Consider the following 19,148-nt stretch of genomic DNA (forward strand, 5'->3'; position numbering starts at 1 on the left):
CTCAGCTCCTGACCTCACTACATCCTTAGCCCAAACATGGACAAATAAGCTGAACTCCAGAGGTGAGGTGAGATTGACTGCCATTAACATCAAGGAATCATTTGCGCGAGTGTGACATCAAGGAGCCCAAGTAAAGTTAGAGTCAATGGGAATCAGGGGGAAAGTGCTCCACTGGTTGCAGTCATACTTAGCGCAAAGGAAGATAATTGTGGTTGTTGGAGGTGAGTCATCTCAGCCCCAGAACATCACTGCAGGAGTCCCTCATGCTAGTGTCCTAGGCCCAACCATCTTCAGCTGCTTCATCAATAACCTTCCCTCCATCATAAGGTCACAAGTGGGGATATTTGCTGATGATTGCACAATCTTCAGCACCGTTCACAACTCCTCAAATACTGAAACAGTCCGTGCCTATACACAGCAAGACCTGGACAACATTCAGGCTTGGTCTGACAAGTGGCAAGTAATATTTGTGCTACAGGCAGAGAGAATCCATCCCCTTGACATTCAATGGCATTACCATCACTGAATCCTCCATTATCAACATCCTGGGGATTACCATTGACCAGAAACTGAACTGGACTAGCCATATAAATACTGTGGTTGCAAGAGCAGGTGAGAGGCTGGGAATTCTGCGGCGAGTCACTCACCTTTTGACTCCCCAAAGCCTGTCCACCATCTTACAAAGCAAAAGTCAGGAATGCAATGAAATACTCTCCGGTTGCCTGGATGAGTGCAGCTCCATCAACACTCAAGAAGCTCAACACCATCCAGGACAAAGCTGGGACTGGCATCCCATCCACCACCTCCAACATCCACTACCTCCACCACTGACACACAGTGGCAGCAGCGTATACCATCTACAAGCTGCCCTGCAGCAACTCACCAAAGCTCCTTTGACAGCAGCTTCCAAACCCACAACCTCTACCACCTAGAAAGACAAGCGCAGCAGATGCATGGGAATACCACCACCTGCAGGTTGCCATCCAAGCCACACACCATCCTAGCTTGGAACTACATCACTGCTCCCTCATTGTCGCTGGGTCAAAATCCTGCAACTCCTTCTCAAACAGCACTGTGGGTGTAGCTACATCACATGGACCACAGCGGTTCAAGAAGGTGGCTCACCAACACCTTCTCAATTAGGGACGGGCACTAAAAATGCTGGCCTAGACAGCAACACACATGCCCCCTGAAATATAGAAGAAAACAAAATTGCCATCCTTATCCTGTCTGGCCTACATGTGACTCTGGACCCACAACAATGTGCTTGACTTTTAACTGCCCTCTGAAAATGGCTTAGCAAAGCCCCTCAGTTCACGGGCAATTAGGGATGGGCAAAATCTGGCACTGCCAGTGACACCTACATCCCCATGAAAGAATAAAAAAAAAATCGCAGCTCCCACATGGTATGCTGCTGTCTGGCACCAGGGTTACATCACAAATTGGCTTGAAAGGATATTGGAGACAGAGGGGAGGATTCATTTATTGTGATCCATGATGGGGCCAACAACAATGGAAAGAGTAGGCAAGTTAAATAACAGGACCTCAAGGGTTATAATAACTGGAGTATTTGCATGAAAACTGACATAGGGATGAACAAATTAGGTGACCATATGGTTGATGGAAATGGCATACAAAAGAGGGATCCCATTTCATGGGATGCTGGCACCAGTAGTGGGGGAGGAGGATCCGTGCCACTGAGACAGGCTCCACCTGAACCGGGCGAGGACCAGGGTTCTAGCAGAAAGGATGAAAAAGGCAGTAGCAAGAAATTCAAGCTAGTTTTTGTGGGGAGAGTTCAGGTATAAAATATAATACTAATATTTCAAAAACAAACAAAAGGGAGGGGAGTCAAATTAACAGTCAGAAATTGTGCTTTAGGCAATGCAAACAAAGGTAAAACTAAAAATGGCAAGTGAGTAAACCAGGAGGGGGAAATAGAAAGAAGAGAGAAAAACATTAGAGCTGAAGGACAGGTTAGGGTGTGTGGCCCAGATAAGTGATCTGTATATAAACACATGGGCAGAATTTTACAGTCCCCTGCTGGTGGGGTTGCAGGGAGGGTTGCCTGTATAATTCCTTGGGTGGCCCTCCTGCCACCCAGCCACCCAGCCACCCAAGCTGGCCTGCCTACAATTTTACAGATGGGCAAGGCCTAGATCCCACTCTCACCCCAGTTGAGGCCTTTAAGTGGCCGATTACTGGCCACTTAAGGGCCTCTTCCACCCGATCTCAATTTTGAAGCTGGCAGGAAGACTTCAGGGGCGAGGAGGAGCCCCTGGTAGGTCACTCTGCTCAGGTGCTGGGCATGAAGGGATTCACCCCTCTCAAGAGCCCCATTCTACATTGGGCACACCTCCCTCCCTGTCACCGCCACTCCCCCCCCCCCCACAAAGTTTTCCTCCAGCAGGTGCTCCCTCCCCCGGTCCCTCCATCCTCTCCCCAATTCCCCCCCACACTTACCTGGTCTTGGATTCCAGAATTTAGAATCTGGGGACTGCTTGTAGTCCCAGTTTTGGCCACTGCTGCCCATGTGGGACTACAGAGCTGCCGGCTAACTTGATTGGCCCACAGCTCTCTGAGGTGGGACTTCCATCAGAGTAAGGGACAGAAGTCCCATTTCCAACCAATTAATGCTGTCAGAGCATTAAATTACTGGGGTGTTGCCATGATCAGTGGGGATGCATTCACCTCTAGCTCTTCGAGTGGCAGGCTGGCAAACTAATCATCTGAAAAATGCTGTCCATAGGGTATGTGGAAAGAAATTCTCAGAGTGGGAGGATCAGCAAGTGGGAAGGTCAGGGAGCAGAAGGAATGGCAAGCAGGAGAGGCCAGCGAACAGGGGATGGCGAGCGGGAAGGTTGGCGAGTGGGTGTGGCGGCAACAAAATGGCATCAATCGGGTCACATGACACCACGTCGGCCAGATGCTAAAAGCAATGCTAAAAAATTCCCAGCGCTAGGTATGCATACTGACCCCATTATATTCATGACTTTAATGCAGAACAATTTAAAATGAGGCAACATACTATACCAGGGATAAACACAGAGGCCATTGCTAATATTACTCCAATTTTCTATTTGCCTTGATTGTGATAAAGCAGCTCAAGTTGGATCTGGATAGAGCAGTTCTTGAACCTATATCTATTTGCAATATGTGACACTAAATATTAATACACTAATGCTTAATACCAAGGATCAACCTTTAGGGTATCAAAGCAACACAAATCAACTTCAACTTCAAGGATACATTTGTCATTCATAAATGCATTTTCCAATGAACACTAATAACATTGGAATTATTTTAGTTATATTTAAGTATTTAAATTTGTCAGATTGTACTGGAATCATTCACTTACAAATCTTACCAAAGGAATGTTGCTCCTTTAAATTGAACAGTAATTAATAAGCTAAAAATTCTATGATGATTTTACCATTATCCTCAACAGAATCTCATGAATTTCTCTTGTACACTAAGATTAGTTAACATAATTAAGCCTTTGCAGCTCGTCACAGAACTGATTAAAGCACAAGTTAAGTGGATGTTTTTGTAAAGTAATTCAGACAGAAGTCCAGCCAACCTGGTTTCATCCAGGGTTTTCACATGCACACTTTCCAACAGAAAGTATTAGATAGCAATTAAGAAAAGGAAGTTTAGCTGATATTTCCCTGCCTAAATGAAATTCACTGAGTCAATTGTAATTGTAGTCCTAACTGCAAATTCAGCCAATGTTAGTTAAATTAGATAGGGGATTAAATCTGGGATTTTGGTGTTACATGCCAAAACAGTATTCTGTACTTTCTTTGATTTATGTCCAGGAGAGCTATTTACTTTCTTTCGGTAGTTTAAGCCGAAATCTTTTAGCTTTAGCTCTGCCTATATTTATATCTCCACCACAGAGAGTTTATGGACTTTGGCTAATGTCTATCCAGCTAGCTGTTAGGTGATACAGAGTGCTGATTTAATAGGTGAGGTGGGCATCCCTAGCCACTTTTTCCTTGGTATTTCTTACATGGGAGAAAGCGCAAGCTCATTGCAGTTATTCCACACCAAAATGTGCAGGCAGAGAACTGAGAATGAAGAAGTAGAAATCTCACTCGATAATAGTAATTTCTAATACCTAGCCCACACTGTCAGTTTCAAACGTAGCAGCACTATTTCAAAATTCACCATTGCTACAAACTCATCTCTCAAAAATCAAAAGCCACATCTTTCAATTGAGGCTACACTTGGCCTCAATGTTCCTTCATCAGGGAGAAGTCAGCTGGCATTCCTGCTTCTAATCACTATCCAATGATGCCTGCTTGTGTGAATAGCAGGTGAGAACATGATTGGGCTCAACAATGAAACACATCTCTGTCACCTGTTGTACATATCTAATTCATAGTCATGTTAATATTTTAAGAAGCAATGTTTAGTTCTGGAATGATTATTGTTGTGAAGGTAAGGTAATCAAAATGCTGGGCTTTAGAGATTGCCAAATCATCTCAGGAAATGGCAGATTCAGAAGGTTACCTGGGGCTGTATTTTACACTGATCGGGTAGGCGTGTGCCTGACCCAATAGGGCATGAAATCGTGTGAGATGACACCAGGCAAGCATCCCGCACTTGTATGATATTTCGGTTCGCAGGCGGGCATGGGTGTCGGAGCCGTGCCCGCCATCAATTAAAAGGCCACCTAGGCGATTTGTGTCTCTAAGGCTCCCAGAGGATTTTGAGCGTGTGGACCCTTCCAGGTATCAGACAAACTTCTTTTATCCTGGGTACCTGGTAATGGGGATTGTGGTCTCTGCTTTTGGCACCTCCTCTGGGGAGGAAGAGAGAGGCAGAAGGGAGAGGAGGCCAGGTGTCCCTATGGGAGGAGAGGCGCAGGCACAAGGGGCTCAGGGCCAGCAGACAGTCCAAGACGGAGGGGCTGCAAAAGGTGCCACTATCCTGCTGCCAGGGTTTACAGGCGGCGATGCAGCTACCTCAACATGTCCGAGGTGCAATGTCGAAGGAGGCTCCACCTCACCAGGGAACCTGTGTCCTCCATTTGTCTTATGATTGGGCCTGAGATCACCTCCGATTGTGTGGGTGGACACCCCATGCCAGTGGTTCTGAAAGTTACAGTGGCCCTAAACTTCTATGCCTCTGGCTCTTTCCAGGGGTCAGTGGGGATCTGCGTGGAGTGTCCCAATCAGCTCTCCACAGTTGCATTAAGTTGGTGACAGAAGCTTTGTTCAGGCGGGTCATGGCATTTATTCATTTCCGTATGGAAGAGGCCAACCAGGCTGAGAGAGCCAGAGGCTTTGCAGTGATTGCTGGATTCCCCCGCATCCAGAGTGCAATAGACTGCACACGTGGCCATCAAGATGCCAACAGGTCAGCCGGGTGCCTTTGTCAACAGGAAGGGACTCCACTCCAAGAATGTGCAGACCACAAGATGCATATTCTGTAAGTCTATGCAAGGTACCGTGGCAGCTCCCATGACACTTACATCCTCAGGCACTCCCAGGTGCCAAGGCTCTTCAGTGCTCCAGCTTGGCTGGATGGAAGGCTGCTGGGTGACAAGGGCTATCCATTGAAAATGTGGTTTATGATGCCTCGCTGCCACCAAAGGACAGAGGAAGAGCAGCGTTATAATAGGAGTCATACCTCCACAACGGCAGTGATAGAAAGAACCATACGTCGTCTCAAGATGCACTTCCAATGCCTGGACCGTTCAGGAGGTGCACTGCAATAACCCCCCAGAGCGTCACTGATCGAGGTTGCATGCTGCACTCTCCACAATCTGGCTCTGGCAAGGGGGGACCCACTGGAGGAAGAGAATCTAGAGGCAGCTGCACAGGCCACAGAGGATGAACCCAGTAGTGAGTCAGAAGAGGAGCAGGGTGAGGAGAATGCTGAGGGTGTGGAGGCAGAAGTCTGTAATCTTCAGGGAGGCAGGGGCACGAGGATTGCCTTGATCCAACGCTCCCTCAGCTAGGCTACCAAAGATCTGCTCCCACATCATGCCAGGTTCCATGCTAGAGGCAGTTAGGGCTCAGAAAAGCCCTGGGGGGCATTTATAGCTTGGTGCAACTGAGAGACTGGAGTTTGTAAAAGTGCCAGCTTAGTAAAACTATTGGTCTACAAAAAAGAGTTGGAAATCTGCCAGTAATTAGAGGCAGCAGTGTAGCTTTGTCAATCTCATGGAAAGCCATCTCAGGAGGACAGATTGAACCATTGGAAAGTGAACATTCATTGAGGAAGTCCGAGTCGGGGTGGCTTTTGAGAGAATTTAGAGGCTAGATCTTCGAAAGTGAGGAGTTAAAATCCCTTGTGAGGGAAACAGAGTTTTAACAAGATTTTGTGACTCAGCATGGTCACTGATATCTGGATGCATTGCTGAGAAATCCATGGGGTTTATCTTGGTCGCATCTGCCATTCAATGTGCAGTGTGAAGTCTTCGACCACAGTTTGCCAGTTAATTCATATTTACCTCATGTTAATTCTGAATGTTAGAGTATAAGTTAGATATTGTAGATTGTTTTGCTTTACTGCCTTTGTATAATAAAGTTTATGTTTGTTTGTTTAAAACTGTAGCTTAAGGAAACTCCTAGTGGATAACTGAGATTTCAAACTTGTCTCCTTTAAGCAAAAAGTTGCTGGTCCCTAACCTTATTGTAACACACCTCTCCACTGAATGAATTGGTGGCATGGTGAATTACAGTTTCATTAATATCATCTGCTATCTCATCTAAAAGCCATTACTCCTGTGGGAACTATGACAGTAGGTATCAACAGGTTACTCAATCATGGTGGGTATCAAACCCAAGCCCAACCTGCCCTGTCCTGGCATCTACATTTGCACTTTTCAACATAGGTTGCTAGCGCGTGATCAGGAGCAGGAACACACCAAATTTCCCTTCCTTAGCTCAGGTGTACTGGGGCCAATTAAAGCATCAATATTGCTAACCCAACTGAGATCAATTATCTGTGTTTGAACATGCTGGTCAGTTCAGAATAGCTCCTTATTAGATAAACTGGTTGAATTAATATTTAATAATAACATTTAACTTGTGGTTTTTCAGCCATGAGTTAACTTGACTGTAGAATGCAAATACATCTGTGATGGCTACTCCCTGGTGCACTTCGACAATATTCCCAATATGTGCCACCTAACTAACTTTCCAAAGCTTGGGATGTTCCATCTAATCAAGTGAATTTTGACCCATAACTTAATTCAAAAATGATCCTTGAAATAACCACAGGTGTAAATTTTTGTCTGAACTAACTTGATGGCAATCTGGTATAGCGATTGCCTGTCCATTGTAGAATCCACCTGATGCTATAGGTCAATAATTCTGATAAAATCTCTTTTTACCTTTAGATTGATTGAGAGAACTTCCATGAGCAAATGTGTGTTTGTTTGGGAAAGCTAAACCAATTGACACAAAGACAGGGTTGCCATAGTGCCAATCAATGTCTATCGAGTAGTTTGTTCCCAAGAAAAGAACACTATATGCTGACTTTATTCATATCTGGAGCAAACAATGATAACACTAAAACTAAATTCACACAGAGAAGTTGCCTCTATTTGTAACTTTCTTACTTTTTCCTAAATGTCAAGGAGTAGCTGCAGCAATAACTAATAATATATCAAATATTGTTAATTTATACATTAATTAACATTGTCAAATTGATCAAAGTACCTGGACACTAACCAACCAGTTAAAGTTTTTTTCAGCCTGTTTATGTGACATGTAAATAACAGCTTACAAGCATTTTAGAGTAAAATCAAGCTGAAGAAGAGCTACAAGATATTCTTTGGGAATATTATCCATTAATATGTTACAAAAATACTTCAAAAATTATAGTCAATTTATTTACTATATTAATTAATATACAAAACAATGTTCAAAATAATGAATTTAACTATTGAAAGGTCAATTTTCATTCTATTTTAATTTTGTTTTAAAAAATCACTCAACTGTATCACAAATATTTGTAGAGGTTGGCTCCTCTGTTGGATCTTTGTAAGAATCACTGATCATTTGGCTATCCAAGGTGGCTGTAATGATGTCATCTAGTGCAATCAACTGTGAATGCCGAAGAAAACAAGACATCATTAACCACTCTGATATAAATGTAATTGAAGCCCTGGACAATTATAAAGATTCAAAATTTAAAAATCTCCAAAGATGGATGGTATTTATCCCAGACTCCTAAGAAGGGGACTAGGAAATTTGTGAGGCATTGGTGCTTATTTTTAGAGAGTCAATGAACACTGCAAAGGTCCAATATGTTAAAAGCAGACTAACAAACATTCACAAGCAAATACAGACTAGTTAGTCATACTTCAACACTGGGTAAAATTATTGGCTGAGAGGTGAATACACACATGATAACCTAGTGAATAGCAATCAACTTGGACTCAGAAGGGGAAAATCATCTTGACCAATCTTACTAAGTTGAAGTAAGGTAGATTTGAAGTCCAGTCTAAGTGATTTTTGGGTGAGCAGGGCAAGCAGGCTGCCAACCCAATGTAATTAGTTTGATCCCTGAACCATTTCAGCAATCAGACTTCATTTGAATCTCAGTGGTGAGCCCACATAATTACAGCAGTGATGAACATTGGGCCTGAACTTCAGTGGAGTGGCAATCAGGGTTGGATTGCCAATCAGGGTTGGATTGCCAATCAGGGTTGGATTGCCAATCAGGGTTGGATTGCCAATCAGGGTTGGATTGCCAATCAGGGTTGGATTGCCAATCAGGGTTGGATTGCCAATCAGGGTTGGATTGCCAATCAGGGTTGGATTGCCAATCAGGGTTGGATTGCCAATCAGGGTTGGATTGCCACTCTGCTCCTACTACCTGAAATCTTTTCCGATCCTGTCTCGCTCGATCTTCTGACTCAGGCTGGGTGAGGTCTATGCAGGGCAGCGCTTCCCCAGGGCTTAACATTGAGAGCCGTAGAGTCAGATGTAAGGAGGCCATGTGGCTCTAGCTGCCGTAAACCAGGTAAGTTAAAGATCCAGCCGAGTTTAAATGTATTTAACAGGCCAGGGAGAAGGTAAGTGTCTAAAATAAAGAGGGTAGGATTTGGGGATGGGATGGAATTTGGAATTTTGTGGGGGTGTGATTTTGAGGGGTGGGGTCGGGGGCCTCCGGGGGGGGTTGGTGGTTGTGTTGGGGGTGCAGGGGTGTTGAGTAGGTTCAGGTAGGCTTTGGGGGTGATGGGTCAGGTTGGGAAGGGCCTCGGAGTGGGGGTTGGGTCGGGTGAAGCCTCGGGGGTGATGAGTCAGGTCGGGTCAGGCCTTGGGTTGGGATGGGGTGGATGGGTCAGGTTGGGAAAGGCCTTGGGGGGTGTCGAGTGTGGCCTTGGAGGGGGAGTAAGAGTCAGGAGTCAGGCTTTGGGGGGTGGGGGGAGAAAGAGTCCCCTTGGTGAGCAGTGGGGGGGGGGGGGGGGGGGGAGTTTCGTGGGGTGGGGAGTCCCTGTGGAGGAGGTAGTAGGGGGGTTGGAGGGAGCCCCCATAGAGTGAGGGCATGGGTGTCCCGTGGGCCAAGGTAGTTGGGGAGTGGGTTGGAAAGTTAAGAGATTGGGCGATGGGATCTCGGTAGTTATGGTCCATTATTTCTCTTCCTTCGAGTAGGACTCAGAGGGCCTGAACTTCCTTGGCCTGGTTATCAGCATTGGATTGGCACTCCATGCCCAATTTCTTGCCTTAATTTTTTTTTTCCGATCCTATTTCACCCAACCTTCCAACTCAGGCCAGGCGAGTGTTGAAATGCAGTTGAGTCTGAGGTAAGGAGGACACGCCTCCTTTTTTTACGGCAGGAACTGTCCGTAAACCAGGTAAGTAAAAGGTCCATTGAAGTTTAAAGGCCTTTGACAAGTCAGGGAGAAGGAAATGTTTAAGGTAAGTGGATAGGATTGAGGGGGTGGGGGGGGGGGGGGGGGGGGGGAGTTGCAGGCGTTGGAGGTCAGGGGTGGGATTGGTGATCAGGGGGTGGTCAGAGGTCGGGGGTCAGAGTTGAGAGGGTCGCAGGTGGGGAGATTGGAGATGGGGGAGGAGGTCAGAGGGGGTCAGGGTGCAGATTGGGGGCGGGTGGAGCGTTCTGGAGGAGAGGCTGGAAGAGGGAATTGGAGATCGGGGGATCAGAGATTGGGGAGGGGTCGGAATTGGGGGGGCTTGGAGATCGGCGGGGCGATTGAAGGTGGTGTGGGGTAGGAGGTTTGGGGTGGGGGATTGGTCAGAGGTGTGAGGTCAGAGGGGGTAGTCAAAGGTCGACAGGGTTGGAGGTGGTGGGCTTCAGCGATCAGGCGGTGGTCAGAGGGCAGTTGGGTGTCGGGGGATCGGGTCTGGCCAGGCTGAAGGTGGGTGGTTGTGGGTGGAGGGGGGGTGGCAATGGGATGGAAGAGTCCCCGTGGGGGTGGGGGACTTGCATAAGTTGGGGGTTTCCTGTTGGGGGTTGTAGTCCCTAAGGGTTGTGAGGGGGCGGGGTGTTGGAGTTGGAGTCCCCTGGGTCCGTACAATAGTTATTCAGAAGTTAGAAGTGGTTTTAATCCTAACTTTTTCTGGGTAACTATTGATGAAACACAGTCGGAAACATCCGAAGTTTGCATTTTAAATTGCATTTTTGGATGGTTCCCAGTTCAGGGCAATTGCCTAAGGAAAGTTTGCACTTTTGGGCAATTGCCACACAAACCATACCTGGGAATTTCCTAAGGGGATTCTCAAGCGGATCTTTGAAGTACCTCCGCAATATCCCTGAGGAGCTTGGAAGTTATCAGTGTCTGCAAATGAAACTTGGGAGCTAATATCTCCAGGGCCTCAGACTCCGGGGGAATGGGGGTGCAGGGGTGATGTGGGCAAAAGTTTCATTGCCTGCTTGAATCTCGCACCCCCAATTCTCATCTGTAGTTAAAATTGGCACTAACATATCCACACTTCTAAATCTTTTCATTGCTCCATTCTTACGAGGGAGAAATGAAAGGAAAGGCTATTGAGGTGATCCTGTTGTATCAGGCTCCCAACAAGGAAGCCACATGCAAAGGAAGTGCAAGTTGAAGTGACTTATACTTCTGTCATGACGTTACTAAGTGTGAGTGCAAGAATGCAGAATCACTAAGATATTAATGTCATTTACTCCTGGTACCCATGGTGACAATTCAGATTACTTTTAACCATGTTTACGTTGCACTGTGAGAGTAAGGGTAAGAAATTGTCAGGCTCCAGGTAGCAGGTTAGGAGGCAGGTTGGGGGGTGGGTGGGTGGAGGTGGGGCCAATAAAATGCCAAGGATTTTACCAATGGCAGGAGTCCCTCAGAACCAACCATCTTCAGCTGCCAGGCAACAGGAGGCAGATGGCCAATTTGCCAATGAAAGGCCAACTGAGGGTTATCTGTCTAGCCTGCCAGTGTTTTACTGGTGGCAGAATAGCCACCCTGTTGATGGGAAGGCCAGCAGCTGTATGGAGGCCCCATGGGTTGATTTTTTACAGGCCACTGGGGGGGGTGGGAAAACAAGCAGGTTAACCCGTAAATTAGGATGCTGTGCCACTGGCCACGATTTTATGAGTGGCAGGGGATGTGTCGGGTGGGCTGCCCACCTGTGACTCAACAGGGGCCCTTAAGTAGGCAACTAATGCCTCATAAGGGCTTCATCCTGCCGCAGCTCTAATTTAATGGGCAGCAGAAGAGGTCTCGGCCCAATGTGTAGCCCAGCAGGTTTATCACAGCTGGCTGTTGGTCAGTGAAAAGGGGGTGCTACAGGCCCATTGGGCTACTAGGAGGCCCCCCTCCACAGTTTTGCTTTCCAGCATCCACCTTCCACCCCTGCCCTGTCCAACATGCCCCCCACCTCCTGTCGCCGGCCCTGGCAAAATCCTGGACTTACCTGGCTTTGGGGGCATCCATAATTCCTCTTCCTTCTAGGCCTCCTGCAATACCAGCAGTGGCCACTGATCCTGATGTGGTGCAGAGCTGCTGGCCTCTGATTGGTCAACAGCTCTATGAGGCAACACTTCCTTCTGGAGATAGATGGAAGTCCCACCTCATACTAATTAAAGGAACGTCAGCCAAAAAATTAAAGCAGGGCAAGCTTGCCAAGCTGAGGCAGGTTTGACCCTGGAATTTAAGCTGGAATGCAGGGAGCCCACCCTCAGCATATTATCCATGCCCATGGCTCAGGAAGAGGGACCCAGGCAGCAAAGGTCACCCCTATGGCCACAACCCTACTGCTGGAGGGATCACCCCTCTGATCACTGGGGCCTGCCCAACTGGCCCTGATGGAGAAAAAAATGCTAACTCCACTGTGAGGGCACCTAAAAGTGAAGTGCCCACTCATTCTCCTTGCAGCCTTAGCAGCGGCCCCCTTTCTTATTGGCGTTGCCAAGGTTGCAGAAATGCCAGCCTTCTGATTAGGCCAGTATTGTGTCCTTAATTTTATGGTGGTCTGGAAGATTGCCTCCACGGTCCCACAACCTGTCCTTGCAAGCGCAGGACCCACAGATGGTCTGGATGTTGGGACTTACCCCTGCCAAGGAAATCCCTGATCTATGTCTTAGGTGTACAACTTTCAATGGAAAATATCAGCTAGAATTTGTTTACTATTGACAACTTTGACTACTGCATTTAAATACGTGGGAACATTCATGTGGAAAATCAATAATAAACTTGCATACCAAATCATGAGACATTCCATATCTAAGATAAGCTAAAGTAATCAATGCACAAGATAGAGGCACCAACAATGTTGGAGATTACAGTTAGAAGAGAGAAGTTCATATGATGCTGTAAAGTACTGTGACTAAAATGTAACTTACAGAATCTTCCTGCTGGAGCATATTATGGAGCTCATATATGATGACCTCTCCATTGCTGTCACCAACAAGAATGCAGTCGGTGGTTTTAGCAAACAGTATGGTAGACAAAGTTAACCCTTCATTGGCTGGGCAGATAATAACAGGATCCAATCTATTAAAGGATATAATAGCAAAATGAATAAAAGAATTAATACTTTGATTATTTGCTCTAGAAATTTTGTGCTTATTACAAAAGAAATAAACTTTGAAATGTATGGAATACGAATTTTGCAATCAAATTTTTAAAAATAAGTTTGATCACATATGTATTTCATGGATTTGTACTCACTGACCTCCATCCCACTATTCAGACTAAGTTGAACAATCAAGAATGAAAGTCAGTGAAGTCTCTGTTCAATCCTTTTCAAATCTCAAACCAGATGCTGAATCACACTTTAGGATGTGAGATTTAAAACTCTATAAAGCGACATACACATGAGATGGACCTTACTATTGTATTTGCCTACATAATAACAGCAGTTATACTTCAGAATAATTGATGTTCCGAAATCATCAAGGGCATTACATAAATGTAATAATAAAGAAAGTTCTTTCTTTCTTTAAGCTCAGGAAAATAGCATGACCCACTGCAATTTTCAAGAGCTAATCAGGGTTGCACCATATAGGTGTGAACTGCCTATCCCGGCTGTGATTTGGAACAGGGTCCACGTTTTGTCTTCATATAGTTGAGAGCCCCATTGTCTTGCACTATCCGCTTGCCTTGATTAGGTCAAATTAGATGCTACTCATAACAGCAATGAGAGGGCTGAAAACTGAGTTTAAATTCTAAAGGTGCCTCCCCAGTAAGTGCAATGGATCACAGGGTGAGCAATGTACTCTCCTCCACTGGTAATTTATTTCTTGATGCCCAAATAGCAGTTAGCCACTTTAAGCTGTTCTAGCACCAGAGACCTGTAGTAAAAACAATCTTCTTCCATGTTGCCCTGTCATATGACAGATTCCCTTTGGAGCAGGTGAGAACCTGATAAAATTGTACAATGCTATCTACTTGACGTTGTTTTTCTCCAATTTCTTCCCTCCTCTCATGAATGTGCTGATAATTTTTGCTAGGATATGATTCCATAGATGCTTGCAGTTCTCTAGTACCTGCCTTGGAAGTTCCCCTCCAAGCCACTCACCTCCCTGACTTGGAAATAGATCACTGTTCCTTCACTGTCACTGCGTCAAAATCCTGGAACTCACTTCCTAATGGCACATCACGTGGACTGCAGCGTCTCAAAAAGACAGCTCACCACCACCTTCTCAAGGGGTGAGCAATAAATGCTGGCCTAGCCAGCAATATCCATATCCCATGAATGAATGAAAAAACAACCTAAGCATTCACCATATTATGTGATCTTAGACAGTGAATATTAACAGCATTTTTGACAATGCAGGTATTATAGTAAATCCCTGTAAAAGGCATGTCATATTCATAAATTTAAACATGGACTGTTCTCGTGCAGAAGCTTCTGGAACTGCCTTTATTCATTTAAAAATGGACACTGATGAAGTGTTAAGATGGCTGTCAAGGGGGCTAGGTGACCTTGGCAACTTCAACACAGGTTATCAAGCTTCAAGAAAGTTCTGAATTGAACATAATGGGTAGGGATCTTCCCCTTGAATGGAGATGCCTAGACAGCACTCCTTTGTGGAATGCACAACTGCCATTGATCAAAACACTGAGTCAATGGACTGCTAAAACCTATATATCCAGATTTGCAATGTACCAAAGGAAAGCTGATGAGACTTGTTATCTACAAGTTTAGTGTGAAAGACCACCATCTATTTTCTATTGTATGTCAATGCCTGCTGACCATGTGACTGAAACTGGTTCTCTGATACTGAAATCCTTTTATCCTAAAACTCAGAACATGCCTAACGGCAGTCTGCAAAATAAGACAAGACAACAGCTGCAGAGAAAGGCTTTGCTACCTCTGCCTTTTAAGAACCAAGAGGCTTAAAGGTCTTTTAAAAAGCTTCCCAGCCTGATTCCAAAGCTCTGAGTTCACTTGCAAAGAAATTGGACCTTCTGAAAAAACAACCACAAGTGCATGACTTCATGACCTGCTTAACATCCTTCCCTTCAAAGTAATCCTGATGTCTGACCTCCCCAGCCATCTGAACTTATCAAATCTACAATTCAAGAGTGGGAAAAAGTTTCCTTCTTCAAACTCGCAAAGAAACATTAACTGTTAAATATTCTTTTGGTTGTAGAAGTGCACTATCTTCTTTAAATATATATTTTTTGAGTGGGTGGTGTGTGACTGATGTAGCATAGATCTTTCAGGGTGAGTGTGTAATTAAATAAAATCAAAAAACTGCAGATGCTGGAAATCCAAAACAAAAACAAAAGTACTAGGAAAAACTCAGCAGGTCTGGCAGCATCTGCGGAGAGGAACACAGTTAACGTTTCGAGTCCGAATGCAGAGTCCTTAGCAGAACTAAGTAAAAATAGAAGAGAGGTGAAATATAAGCTGGTTTAAGAGGGGGTGGGTCAGGTACAGCTGGACAGAGGGCCAGTGATAGGTGGAGATAACTAAAAGATGTCACAGACAAAAGGACAAAGAGGTGTTGAAGGTGGTGACATTATCTGAGGAGTGTGCTAATTAAGGGCAGGAAGCAGGACAAGCAAGGTACAGATAGCCCTAGTGGGGTGGGTTTAAGGGGGGGTGGGACAAGTAGAGCAAAGGTGATTAAATAATCCTCTTTGTTTAAACCTACAAAAGTGTGCTGCTGGTACTTATGAAAATTGACCAAACACTAACGGGGGTTTAGAAACACAGCCATCTACCTTTTCAATAATAAATCACACTGATTAAAGACAGAATAGAGGGAAATTGGGAGTTTCAGTTTCTTTCCTCCCCTGTCCATAACAACAGGAGTTGTACTGATCAAAAATGGGAATTCTGGCTGATTTCCACCAACTTCCCACCTCCCTGCCCCCTACATGCCTTAGCAAAGCGGCAGCTAAGACTAATTGCAGAACTTCTTAGGTGGGCTTACCCATCTCAGCACAGACTAAAAATCAAAACCAAGACCTTCTAAATTGTCTGTCTTTGTAACGATACAGGAGGCTGCCTTTAACATCTGGTCCATTAAGAAACGTATCTTTCCAAGATTAACAGTGGCTCTTAATCAACAATATTTGAACAGAGAAGAGAAATACTGACATGCTAACAGCAAGGTCCCAGACTTCCACTCTGTCCTCATTCACTGCTCCAAACACAGTGGCGGTCTTTGGAGACCACATGATGTCATGCACAGCCTTTGTGATAGTTGAAGAAAATCGGAGAACTGGTCTCAGGACTTCCTGATTCCATACATGAATGGACCAATCAGCAGAGCAGCTTAGAAAAGTGTCCAAAGAAAATGGTGACCATGCTACTTTATACACTGGGCCCTTGAAGGGAAACATAAAAGATGCAGTTTGTATTCGTCATGAAAAGTAGTTGTTAAATTAAACATGTTAATGTTGATTGTTTTCTGAACATTACACCCATTTTCCTCTTAAGGTAAAAAAAAAGTAACCCTTTTCACTCTCCTCCTTTCTTCGTTTTCCCTGTGTTCAGATCAGGATTCAGTGTTTCATCTTTAGCTCTAACTGTTTTGTTTCCAGGACCTTAGCTTCCTCAGTTTTCCCTTCCTTTAATAATTTAATATTTCCAAAGTTAAGATTGGTGTTCCTATCAATTCCTCTCTGCTACTTTTTCAGCCTGCACTACATGCTTTGGCTCTTCACCCAGGTTTCTCATGAAAATGGGTCATATTACACTTACTGAAATAAACTCTCAGAATTCTATGAACTGTTATCAACAATCCTATAAATTGATGAGCTCTTCCTAATGTATGGCTATTCAGGTTTTTCTACACTTGAGGAAATGTGCACATGCCCAGTTATCTACTCTCTCAACTGAGAAGCAGCACAGTGAATTTAAGAAGAATTGAAGGAATAAAGTTGTAATCTTTAAAACTTGACTTTTCTCTTCTTATCCCCCTATTCCTGGAGGCAATAACTCCTTACGGGACAAAGTCTATTTTTATATGTGAGCCTAGACAGCAAGTGTCAGGAGGCTTTTGACTGTGAGAGCATCACAGTGCTTGCCTGATGCCCACTTAGAGGGACTGACAGTAAGGCTTTACTGAGCAATCAGGATATTAGCCCAGACCATTTTTTCCTCCTCTGCCTAGCAATGTTAAGGACAATTGTGATGCTTCCTGGCTGAGCTTAGCTAACTAATGACAGATCGTGCTCTTAGCCTAAGGCTCACCTAATTTATATAGCCCAGTGCTGGAGCATAGGAACATATACCCAACGAGCCATTTGCCTGTTGTTGTACTCATAGTTTATTATACAATCTATGTGCATTATAGCTTTTAACATCATTAACTATAGCACTACTCATTGTTCTAAGTAGGTTCTGGTGCTGAAACTGGTCAATAGGAAATGGTTGCAGTAATTACTGAATTCATTTTTCAATGCAGTTACTATAACATTCAGAATGTCAATCTGGCAATTAACAGCACTTCAGTTTCAGAAAAAAAATATAGGCTTTAACATTCACGGGGTTTCTACTGGTCTCCCTTAGGAACTGTAGTGGGAGAACAGATAAAACTCCATGGAAATAGCTTAAGTGGCTGAAAATGGTCATATGCATAATTTTCCTGGGGATTCTGTCAATCTCTGTGGGAGTTCTGGTGAGAGACTGGTGAAATCCTGCCATAAATTCATCTGCTGCTGTTCATTTAGAAGTGGAATCTGGACATTATTGTCATTTACACAGAATTCTAGATTGACATAAACCACATGAAAAAAGCAAGCAGTATTAACAACAGAATGAAGGTATCCCGGAGGGAAAACAAGACTGCTGACAATACTAGTGAATAACAGCTTGTTTCCAGTTAGCTACCGTTGGTTCCAGTTATGTTCAGCTTCCTGCCCTCCCACACCATCATGAGGTCACAATCATTGTAACCATCAGACCTCGTAGGAATGGTGCTGTTACACGTCCTGCCTGTTCTGGCTAAAGGTAGGAGTGATGTAATTGATTGTCTCTGGGACATAAAAGGCATCCCCTTAGACACCAGTCAGCATTCAGGCAACTGTGGATAAAGGGGAATTCCAACTGAGTGTTGTGGTAGTGAGGATGGCTGACCTAAACTTTCCTTTTGGGGTGCAGAGCACTGCACTCCTGCCACCCTTTTTGAATGGGACCATGTAAGCAACATATTTATTAATTTAATCATTAGTAAAGCTAAGTTTTTTTTATTCATTCATGGGATGTGGGCATCGCTGGCTAGACCAGCTTTTATTACCCATCCCTAATTATCCTTAACAAGGTGGTGGCGGGCTGCCTTCTTGAACCACTGCAATCAATGTGGTGTAGATACACCCACAGTGCTGTTAGGGAGGGAGTTCCAGGATTTTAACCCAGCAACAATGAAGGAACGGTGATATATTTCCAAGTCAGGATGGTGAGTGGCTTGGAGGGGAACTTCCAAGTGGGGGTGATCCTATGTGTCAGCCGGCTTGTCCTTCTAGATGTTAGAAGTCGTGGGTTTGGAAGGTGCTGTCTAAGGTGGCTTGGTGAGTTCCTGCAGTGCATCTTGTAGATGCTGCCACTGTGCGGCAGTGGTGGAGTGAGTGAATGTTTATGGATGGGGTGCCAATCAAGTGGGCTGCTTTGTCCTGGATGGTGTCAAGTTTCTTGAATGTTGTTGGAAATGCACTCATCCAGGCAAGTGGAGAGTATTCCAACACACTCCTGACTTGTGCCTTGTAGATGGTGGACAGGCTTTGTGGAGTCAGGAAGCGAGTAACTTGCTGTAGAATTCCTAGTCTCTAACCTGCTCTTGTAGTCACAGTATTTAGATGGCTAGTCCAGTTCAGTTTCTGGTCAATGGTAATGCCCAGGATGTTGATAGTGGGAGATTCAGTGATGGTAATGCCATTGAATGTCAAGGGGCGATGGTTAGATTCTCTCTCGTTGGAGATGGTCATTGCTGGCACTTAAGTAGCACACGTGTCACTTGCCACGTGTCAGCCCAAGCCTGGATATTGTCCAGGTCTTGCTGCATTTGGACATGGGCTGCTTTAGTTGAAGTTTGTATTTCAATTATCACATACCTTGTGGACTCCATAGGTTTCTAGGAACTGTTCATTATAGGAGCATGAACATTTATGAATATAGCCCTCTTCTGTGCCAGCCAGGTAAATATTAGCTTCCTGCCATAAATCAGAGCATCAAGTTCAAAAGTCACGTAATGAAATAGAATACAATTTACAGAGTTATACATTGGATAACTAACCTAGCAAA

The 19,148-nt window shown here is 44.7% G+C and overlaps 1 protein-coding gene across 4 annotated transcripts in view; it reads right to left on the reverse strand.

The window, feature by feature from the left end:
• The window catches only part of dnai4 (dynein axonemal intermediate chain 4), a 179,742-nt gene that overhangs the window by 4,933 nt on the left and 155,661 nt on the right, over positions 1–19,148 (reverse strand). For 3 of the 4 annotated variants that reach the window (XM_041207629.1, XM_041207632.1, XM_041207631.1), the window contains 4 exons: positions 18,959–19,057; positions 16,005–16,234; positions 12,793–12,943; positions 7,956–8,063 (listed from right to left, as the gene is read on the reverse strand). In XM_041207629.1, coding sequence (XP_041063563.1) covers positions 7,956–8,063; positions 12,793–12,943; positions 16,005–16,234; positions 18,959–19,057 — 588 coding nt within the window. The remainder of the gene's footprint in view (positions 1–7,955; positions 8,064–12,792; positions 12,944–16,004; positions 16,235–18,958; positions 19,058–19,148) is intronic. The other variant, XM_041207630.1, reaches the window with a different exon arrangement.

This window comes from Carcharodon carcharias, chromosome 16 (genome assembly GCF_017639515.1).
Source record: "Carcharodon carcharias isolate sCarCar2 chromosome 16, sCarCar2.pri, whole genome shotgun sequence".
Lineage (NCBI taxonomy): Eukaryota > Metazoa > Chordata > Chondrichthyes > Lamniformes > Lamnidae > Carcharodon > Carcharodon carcharias.